The sequence below is a fragment of the Neopsephotus bourkii genome, unplaced genomic scaffold (assembly GCF_033783945.1).
Source record: "Neopsephotus bourkii isolate Nb327-2 ecotype Australia unplaced genomic scaffold, CSIRO-AGI_Nbou_v1 NB_53, whole genome shotgun sequence".
NCBI classification, from domain to species: Eukaryota; Metazoa; Chordata; class Aves; order Psittaciformes; family Psittacidae; genus Neopsephotus; species Neopsephotus bourkii.
The window spans coordinates 13,492,999-13,502,952 of NW_026900570.1; the positions used below are offsets into that span (position 1 = coordinate 13,492,999).

A 9,954-nucleotide genomic window follows, 5' to 3' on the forward strand; every position below is an offset into this window, starting at 1 on the left:
AATAGAGGTCCATTTTCTGAAGACATTTAAATGGTTTTAAGACTATGCTAGTAAATGAACACACCCTTTTTATTACTGAGGCAACCAAAGTGGGGAGAATGGAAACAGCCTGTTATAGGTAAAGCCAAATGAGATGTTGCCTAGTAACTCTCAGCAGGGAAGCATTTAAATCCAGCCAGTTTAGTGAAGCTGATGTTCTGACTCAGAGATTATTTTCTCTGGAAAAAACCTGAAAGCAGGAAAGCTCAATAACAAACATACAATTTATTTTCCTGTTACAGCAAACCATGGTAACAATGCTTGGGAGAATACAGAATTATTTACAAACTTGCACAAATAAGAACAGACAAGGTATGTTGTCAACAAAAGCATCACTTTACTGAACACGTTTTTTTGATGCTGATTCCTGCCCCCCTCCCCATACAGTCAATTTCACATTCATTTTTATTTTGGGATTCTGAAATACACAAGTGATAACAGAAGTGTGGATATATTACACAGACTGTTACATTATTATCATATTATTTCTGTAAGAGGAAGTTCCTGGAGCAAACCCGACTTCAGCTATTGGACACAGAATCAAAGCCATTGATTTTAAAGAAGAAAGACTCTGTGTCCTCACTGGTTCTGTTGCCTGGAATAGTTTTAATTAGGCCCTCCTTCTGCTTTTATGTGTGCACGAAAAAGTCACTTGGCTTGGTTAAAGACCTCTCACATCAGGGAAAAAAAAACCCACCTCAAAACTTGTTTGGAGATTCATGTTATCTTTTTCTTCCCTTTAGAAGGATATGATGATTTTACAGAAGTAAAAGCTTTGGCTTTTGTACATCTGTATTCCTGGGTGCCACAACTACTGTTCAGCATCAGCAAAGTCAGGTTCAGGGAGAGTACTTCATTTCAACAGCCTCAGTGCAGTTCATATCAATAATTATGAATGTGAACTATTGCATAGATATTTTTAATTTAAAAAAATACACTAAACAGATCAATGTTTACCTCACACTAATTATGAAAAAAAGAGACTACGAAAGGTTTAATACGAAAATATATATTTTATCAACACTCAGCTGGAAAGCAAAGCTGCAGTGGCATAAAAATTTGAGTTCTATATTAAAAGCATGAGTTTTTCACAAGCCTGTTGTGTAAGCAGTAAAAGGATGTTCTATAAGCCACAGAGATCCACTTCTCATTGACCAGAGTCTGGTCTGAAGTTTAAGGAAACACTGTTGATACAAAACCTCTGCCCAGAAGGTGGGGGACCATCATCAAATACATGGCCTAGATGAGCTTCACACTGCAACAGAAATTATGTACCATTATTACCACTGCAATTATGGATCGACTTGGTATGAACTTGAATTAAGAAACTTGTATGATGAATTCACTGTTGAGTTATGTTGGGGGGGGGGGGTGTCTTGGGGAGAGATCAGAAATACATCCTGGAGTAATCACCTCTTGTCAGTGGGCGAATATCTGCCCCCAGACAAGCAGAGCACAGAAGAGGGAGCTGAAAGGTACTAATGACAGAAAGTATAGGAAATAAATGGGAGGATTCAGACACCTCAATATATAATGAAAATGTCAAGTTAATTGAGCCAGTCACTGTAGGGACTTCTCACAGGTCAGCTAGGATTTCCTCCCCAAAATTACTAATGGAAAGAAATAGGCCTCAGAATAGCTATAAATGGCTCATTACATAATTGAAAGGCTATCTTCAGCTGGGGTTCTTGAAAGGTGATTGCTGGATATTCCTGCAAACATGAACTCTGCAGTAGATACTTGTTATATTTGCAGATAATACCTAATCCTGTTAGACTGGCCTGCAAGCACACTGGAGGGCAGTGTTAGCAATATTAACAGTTTGGAAAAACAAGCAAAAAAAAAAACCCCAAACCCAAAAGCCTAAGATGCAATTCATTCAACTCAATTGCATACTTTTATACCCTAACAAAAGTAATAAATAGCACAGGTTTAGGGTTGGAAATAAATGGTCATGCATGGCAGTTCTTTGGAAGACAACCTGAGTATTACAGCAAGTCCTAAAAGAAATATGGGTCATGGGCTGTGGAAAGGTAAAGGTGTAAGATCAGGAACACTATCTATAACACACCTACACAGCCTCTGATGCAGGCTAGGCACACCTGCAGTGCTATGTCCAGGTCTGCACTGTACTCAAGAAGGAAAAGGATCAATTGGGAGGAGTGCAAAATACATCAACAAGATGACTAACACTAAAAAACACTGCATAAAAAGAACCAGGCCTTTCTAGTCTTGAAAATAAATGATTCAGAGAGTCAAAATAGCTACTCAAAATAGAAGGGTGGCTTCTGTGGAATAAGAGAAACCATACAAGATAGCTGTGAAGATGTAGGGCACGACCACTGCTGTGCAGGGCAAACAGCAGTAAGTTTCAATGGCTGTGGTGTCTCCACCATTGCGTATTTTAAGAACAGCTTCAGCAAACATTTAGGAGGACTGAATTACAAAGAACTGCCCTGTGATGGAGCAAAATGGGCTAAATCTCACAGTCCCTTCCACCGTGTGTTATTCCGTCCTGCAGTTCACCTGTGGTCATCTGAATATGTTTTCTGTCTAAACTCCAGCCCTTGGCTATACTTAAACAACCGCTCTCCCTAGTCACATCATTTCTTCAATCCAAACCAACTGCCTATACTTGATACTTCAAACTACTCATGTGTTTGAACAGTTGCAGTGATAATCACTATTACTAATAGTAATTCTCACTACTGTATTTGGGTAGATTTATTCACGGGCACAAAAAAAAATATGTATCTGTTAAGATGTGGGTCTTTGGATATCACCTCCAAAATAAACATACCTGTTTGCAGACAACTTCAGTTCTAGTTGATCCCAGTGAGTGATCTGGTCGTCTCATAATATTAGCATTGCTTTCATCTCTGCCACAGGTACCATAAGCCTCAGAAAATGATGGCCATCCAGTCCCAGAATTGAACTTCTTTTCTGAGCTACAGGGGAAATCAGATCTTCTTCTTAATAAATAACAGACATGTTACCAAAAAATCTGATTTTCATAAGAACATTGGATTTTTTCCCTCATCCCTGTCTTGTACTGCTATTAATATTTGGCACAGTATATATTTTCTCACTGGCATCAAACTGTCCTGGAAACTCTTGTCCAAAGGGAATTCTCAATCAGTCCACAATATGGGCTTTTACTTCACTGTCTCTGTTTCACTGACAGACTGACATTCTATAAAGCTTGAAAAAAGCTTTTTCCAACAACTGAGGCACTTGTGTGTGCCTCCTGTTAACATCCAGGATTACCAACCCTGTTTAGCTGCATATTAAAACCTAGAGTATGTTGGAAAAATATGATCAGAAAATATTTTTGGGATCTAGTATACAGAAATGAGATAACCCATCCTGTTTAAAGTTGTGCAAGCTTTGCCAGCAATAAGTACTTTCTCCTAGCGAGGAGGGACCTAGTGTGAGTTAGAGTGAGAAATGAAAACAGACTCACATACTCCCGGGGCAAGTGGTCTGGAGACCCCACATGACCGTTTCCTCCCCATTTTCCATGGTTTATCCCATTTCACAAACCCAATGCTCTTACTGGCATCTAGTGGTGGATGGAGACACCAACACCAGCAGCTGCTTTTCTGTGATGGAGGCGAGTCCATTAGTTAACACAGAATTTAAAGCAAAATACCTAGTACAGACCATGTATATTTTGGTGGGATGTTAACACAGTGGAGAAAAATCTTACTTGCACTGCCTTTTAAAAAGAAAAGACAAACAAGCTGGGAAAAAAGCTTAAAGAAATCCAACCCAAAGAACAGGGCATGCTTGAGCATGTGTTTTATAATTAACTGTACAAGGCTGTCTTTGAGCAATGCAACTGTGGAAATAAAGCAGAATTTGCAAAGACAGAACAGAAGGCTAATTTTCTGGGGGGGCTGTTGCTCAGGCCTTTACATGACTCCATAAAGACCCATGAGAAATGCTCTTCTATCGCCTCCCTTCCTTAAAACTGGGGAGAAATAGGACACACACAGCACAGAAGCAAGAGGCACTGGAGAAAACGCAGTTTGCAGACTGTGTTTGTGTGAGACGGTGTTTAGGGCTCCAGGCCTATTTTGTTCTAGCCAAAAAAGGCTCCCTGCCTCTCCTTGCTATAAAACCACACCAACACTTTGCCTGCTAGCCAGAGTCCCAAAGAATAAGCTGGGGGAACACAAATGCCTGTACATGGCTCCTGAGTTTCCTGGGCATGTACCTGCACTGGTTCTTTCTTATTTGCAAAGTATTTCAATCAACTTTTCTGACACAGGGACCCTTCTGCTTATTCATATACAGGTACAAGGATCCTCTCTGAAACCCTGTAGGGCCAAGGAAGGTCTTCAGCGCTATGTGGGTTTTGCATCTGACCCTGACTGATTCTGTCCCTTTCATGCCACTCACAATGCTTCAGTTTATTGTAGATGTTTCCACTGCTAAAGGATCAATCTTGTGAAATGTTAAACTAGCTCTCAACAGAAATGGTCTCTGTGTGGTTTTACTAACAGTAATATCACTTAGATTCCCTAATAGAAACATTTTAGTTCCCCAAAATATTGCTGTTCGAGATCATATTTGTCCTTTGAAGTATTTCACCACTTAATTTATAGATAAACGGACTTTCCCTAAACATATGCATTAGATTACCCTTCGACACACCATTCCCCCAGCACATGTCATTTACTTTGATCCCTATTTTAGTCATCCTGGATGGAATCCAGATAATTCTAAAAAGTGCTTTTTGCTGTATGAATCTCAGCTGTAGGTTTATGGTTCGCTGAAGGTCTGAGTTTTCATTAAAGCACCGCAATTTGCTATCTATAAAGGTTCGGGGTTTGCTCCATGTATTTCCAACTCTTTCAAATGAGTATTTGGTAGCAGAAGGTAATAAATTCTGGTATAAATGCATACACACACATGTATACTTTGAAAGAAAGGAGGAACTGCTTCATGTTTACCTGTAGCTAATCTGATATATTTGGAAAAGAGCATTTTTAAATGCATTAGGAAATAAACATAATAAATGAATCTCTTATCAAATACCATTTCCCACTCATATTTAGTGTCCTCCACAACATAATGCACTCATGGAAAATATATTTTCAGACTGTTTTGCACATTTAGTAATTTTCAATTTTCTTTTTTTTTTATTATTTATTTTTCTGTAAGTTTGTGGGAAGTTTAATTTCTCTGTATCACTATGCAAGGCTCAGCATTATTTTATGCTTTAAACAGAAGTGCCTATATTCTCTGAGAGTGGATTCTGCATAAAGCAGCATGACTGTTTGGCGATATTGTTGTTTTGTTATTAGTTTAGCAGCAGCAGCAATTCCCTCCAGTGCTCATCTCTTCATGTTGGCCTGTCAGTATCTATTGTCTAATATGAAGGAAGCCTAAACTGAAGGAACATTTGAGGGAACTGAAGGAACTCTTGCACAGCTTAATAATTTAAAATTTCTCTCATTTACCTGAATTTTTCAGAGGTATTTTTAGATTTTGTATTTGTCTTCAGAATATTCTGCAATGTGTTGTAGGTTCTGAAGTAAATGTACTTAAAAGTGTTTATTATCGAACCTCTACAGAAAAAGATACATTTAAGCAAATGTTCATTTGCATAACAATAGCTTTCTGGACTTGGCCAAAGGATAACTAACAGTTCACAATTATCAGCCTTCAATTTTACCATTTAATTGCTGAGTTGAGGTTTATTTTTAATACAGCCATTACCTTTCCCCCCCTTTCTTACTGTCCAGATCTCTTGTTCCTCAGCTTCCCATTGAAGTTCTGATCTGTGACGCATCCTTTAAAGTCTTCATAAAAATGGGCATATCAGCCATATTCCATTGAACTCTCAGCTGGGGATAAATAAAGGCTATTTTCTAGATCAAAAATATGAGGAACTGTCTTTTCTGTTTCAGTTACAGAGAACAGAACACCTTCTGAATATCCTACTCTTGAGGCATTCTATTTCCTTTTACTTAGACTTTAATGAAGTTGCAAAATACACAGTATTGCAAAGAGCACAGAGCTTAACAGCAGAGTCATTTACAGACAGATTTTAAGAAGCAAACGTAACCAAAAATGCAAAAATAGTGGAATTTAATTTAGGGAGCAAGAAGGGGGTGGAGGTAAAGAGAAGATCTCAGATCCAGTACGGGGGACCCAGCAGTAAGAACGTAACAACATCTAGACTAAAGCAGACCAAAAGTCTGTCTAGCCTAGCAGCGTAAGTGGCAGAAGACAGCCATGGAAGAGCATGAGAACAGAGCAAACATACAGTGATACTCACACATAAAATACATGTATTTTGTGGCAGCTTGTGGCTTAGGGACCTCTTAAAGAGAGAATTATAATCAATCAAGAAGGACAGTGTGTGTGGCAGTATACAAAGGCAGACCTTAAAGTACCAGCTATTGCCTGCTGCCCACTGGAGACCTCATATGCTTGAGAAAAGGGCCTATCTTGTACCTGTATCACCACAGGTATCCTGGAAATCCTGTACATAGCACTCTGGCACCAAAGGACTGTTATTCTGACCTAAGCTTCCCATTCCTCTCATGAAAAGATACTTCTCCTCCTGTCATAGTTTGGACATTTTAAGGATGCTGTGAAATCTAAAGGGTGTTACCTGAACAGTGGGGCATTGCAGCACACGCAGCAGTATATTCCTGATTCTGTGTTATTCAGATAGATCCCACTAAATGGCTTTAAAAAAAGGAAGAAAAAAAGGGAAGTTAATAATGTAGGTCTTTAAAGCTCACCATCTGGAAGAAGCATGTAGGAATCAGATTCAAAACAGGAGAAAAACTATAAAAAGAAGGCTTCACAGGGGGGCTTTGAAGAACAAACATTAGCAACCTAAAGATATGAAGGGCAGGATGCCTTTGGATTAACAGTGAAGACTACCCCCTGCCCCCAGAAACTTCGAGAGCAGTCAGATGCATAAATCATCCAGGTACCAGGGCTGGAGTCACGACCTCTGAGGAACTTGTGAAATGAGCAGCATCCCAAAGACCAGGGCTCTGCTGTGGAGTGCCATGACTTCAAAGTGTCTCTGCAAAGGGACTGTCTTCTCCCTGAATGGTCTGGAACTGGGATCCTTATAGATAAGGATTTTGGCACAGCTCACATGGTTTAATCTCATGGTACATGCTCCATGCATGCAGAAGCCCTGGCTTTGGGCTGGGGACACCCACAGTTCTACTTGGCCTCCATCACAGCAAGAAGCAAGGCATGGGGACAAGGTGGGTGCTGACCTGGCACTCGAGGGATAACCCAGCTCCTGAATGGAGTGCTATGTATAAGATTTCTATGGCTAATCTACATATGGTCTAAAAAAGGGGACTATAGGACCAAAGTGTGATCTCCCTCCCCTTTGGAGAGGTCTCCATTACTGCCACAGAGACGGCTGAGCTGGCAGTACAGTATCCCAGAGGAAAAAACCCACCAAAATATGAAAAGAATGTAGAATTTTTTTTTTATCCTCAAACCAGTCTGGATCAGAAGAGAATCCACCCAATTCAGTACGCTGAGTCTACCTTCCACCCACAGGAAGGCAGAGGAAGCAACTGAGTTGTGACAGCTCCCTGCAGCAGGTTTTTCTCTGACCAGTAGGCAGAGGAGTTGGCTTAACCTTGGACAGCATCAATGCTTTTGCTTACCGGTTCAGTTCCTTTTTGTCTTGTAACATAGAATTGCTCTGGAGTCAATTTCTTTTTCCAGTCTGCAGCAGCAGTTGCTTCAGCTTGTTTAGTCAGAGAGCCTGAGCCTTCAGTTACATACAGAAAGACAATTCACAATAATTTTAAAACCACTTCAGCTTAGACTCTGTTCATGCTTTCCATCATCACCTCAAGTCTCCCGAAGTTTCCATGGGTACAGACAGAGCACAGGAAGGCAGTTCAGAGATATAAGAGCAGGGGTGAGAGCAGGACTTTGCATCTGATTTCCATTCTGTGTGCAACATAGGGAGAGCAGCTCCAATACACCACCCAAGGCAGCTCTGATTGGAAGTGGGCACCTACCACCCAAGATACCATCCACCTGGCCAGTGCAGCCCTCTGCACTGGCTTAGGACAACTGCTGGTATGCTGGTGCGCCTTCCTCCTCCCTGGGTATCACTGAAAGCTTTGGCAGTTTGCTTCTTGGAAACCCTTGAACACTGCAACTAATGCTCATTGACGGGCTGTCAAAGGCTAGCAACTTCCACAGCCCTCTGTGAAGTGGTGATAAGAAGCACTGAAAGAAAGAAACACCTACAACCCAAAAGCAGTAGGGCCATAGTTCTGAGGGACACAAATGGAGAACATAATCCCATAATGGTGCAAAACCTCCAGCAATACCTCCTGTGAATCATATAATCATAGAAGGTTTACGGTTAGAAAGTACCATAAGATCATCTAGTTCCAAGCTCCCTGCCATGGGCAGGGACACCTCACCCTAGCCTAGGTTGCCCAAGGTTCTGTTCAGCCTGGCCTTGAATGCTTCCAGGGATGGAGCATTCACAGCTTCTTTGGACAACCCATTTGAGTGCCTCATCAACCTTACAGTAAAGAACTTCTTCCTTATATTCAATCTAAACTTCCTCTGTTTAAGTTTAAACCTATTACCCCATGTCCTGTCACTAGTCCCTGATGAAGACTCTCTCTCTGGCATCCTTGTAGGTCCCCTTCAGATACTGAAAGGCTGCTATGAGGTCTCCACACAACCTTCTCTTCTCCAGGCTGAACAATGTGTGAGTCTGTACACACCATGCAGAACGTTTATGGTGGTGTGGGACTAAAAAGAATATTGTCTGAAAAACAATGAATAGAAGTGTTTCATTCCTTCCTAATCAAAAGTGTGAGGTAGGGAACGACCTCCACACTTACTGCTCATCAGCATAGATTCCTTGGAAAGAAATCAGCCCGAGTGATAAATGCTTACCTTTGGCAATGCAGAGGTGATACGGGGGGGGGGGCCAAATAAAACTTGCAATCACAGTTTAACTATAAACACCTATAATTTAGCCTGCCAGTTCAAGAGAAATACCTACAACAGGCTGATATAGCCCTTTCCGAGCAGCTAGAGGACACCAGGGTCGGGGATACCCTCCCATCGCAGTGCAGCTGCTGCCCTTTCCCCCCCATCTCCCTATGGTCCGGGCAGAGGATACCTGTGCCACCGCGGGTGCTGCTGCTGGAGCTTCCTCTATGGAGGAGGAAGAAGAGGCGGCAGCTCCCGAGCATCCTCCGGAGCACTGGAGACGCCATAGCGATGGGGCGGGACCGGGAGAGAGACACCGGACGCGGCTGGCCGCGTCCGGCGTCTCTCTCCCGGTCCCGCCCCACGGCGTTCTATGTCTGATCCATACGTTCAACCTGAATAATTGCCCCTTATGAGTAAAGCACCCCTTTAAACACCAATGCAGCATTTGCAGCTAAAGGTTTCGATCGCTTCTTTAAGAGCTCGGCTTAAAATGCAGCATTATCATGTCGAGGTATTTGCTTGCAGCTGTTTTCAGTTGTTTTTAAGGAGAACAAGCCTGGTGTTTCCACGCGAAAGTGCTCTTAAAATGCATCTTGTAGGCGTTGCTCTTAGTTGTATTGATTGAGAACGTGGTTTGATTTGCAGTCACAGCTGCTTTGGCTTGGTCTATAAATATAGCTGTAATAGGACACGTGGTTTAGCTTGGGCTTCTGGCCTTAAAAGGTAGACCTAAATACAACACAGTTTTCCAGGTTAAGCCTTAATGCTGTTGTCTGAGTTTTATTCCCTGATAGCTCCATTTCTGATTTGGAATTAGGTCATCACTGAATGGTGTGGAAGGAGCTGTTTTGGTTGCACTGAATAACAAATGGTGTTTAAAACAAAATTACTTTCTTTTTAGTCTAATTTTTCTAGCCTAATTGTAAAATCAAAGCAAAAAGATAGCGT

The 9,954-nt window shown here is 41.5% G+C and overlaps 1 protein-coding gene across 1 annotated transcript; it reads right to left on the minus strand.

Moving 5' to 3' along the window:
- Positions 1-245: 245 nt before the first annotated feature.
- On the minus strand, positions 246-9,309 carry MSRB2 (methionine sulfoxide reductase B2). The gene is made up of 5 exons (XM_061351679.1): positions 9,194-9,309; positions 7,701-7,807; positions 6,668-6,744; positions 2,840-2,987; positions 246-1,294 (listed from the first exon to the last, which is right to left on the minus strand). Exons 1-5 carry the CDS (start codon positions 9,288-9,290, stop codon positions 1,187-1,189), a joined length of 537 nt encoding a protein of 178 aa, XP_061207663.1. The 5' UTR covers positions 9,291-9,309; the 3' UTR covers positions 246-1,186.
- Between the last annotated feature and the right edge of the window lie 645 nt (positions 9,310-9,954).

Excerpts from the sequence above, each read along its gene's own strand:
- MSRB2 (XM_061351679.1), bottom strand. The coding sequence starts at position 9,290 with ATGGCGTCTCCAGTGCTCCGGAGGATGCTCGGGAGCTGCCGCCTCTTC. Across the intron at positions 7,808-9,193 it reads CAGCACCCGCGGTGGCACAG|GCTCAGGCTCTCTGACTAAA; the intron begins GTATCCTCTGCC and ends ATGTAACTGAAG. Across the intron at positions 1,295-2,839 it reads CTGAAGTTGTCTGCAAACAG|TGTGAAGCTCATCTAGGCCA; the intron begins GTATGTTTATTT and ends TTTCTGTTGCAG.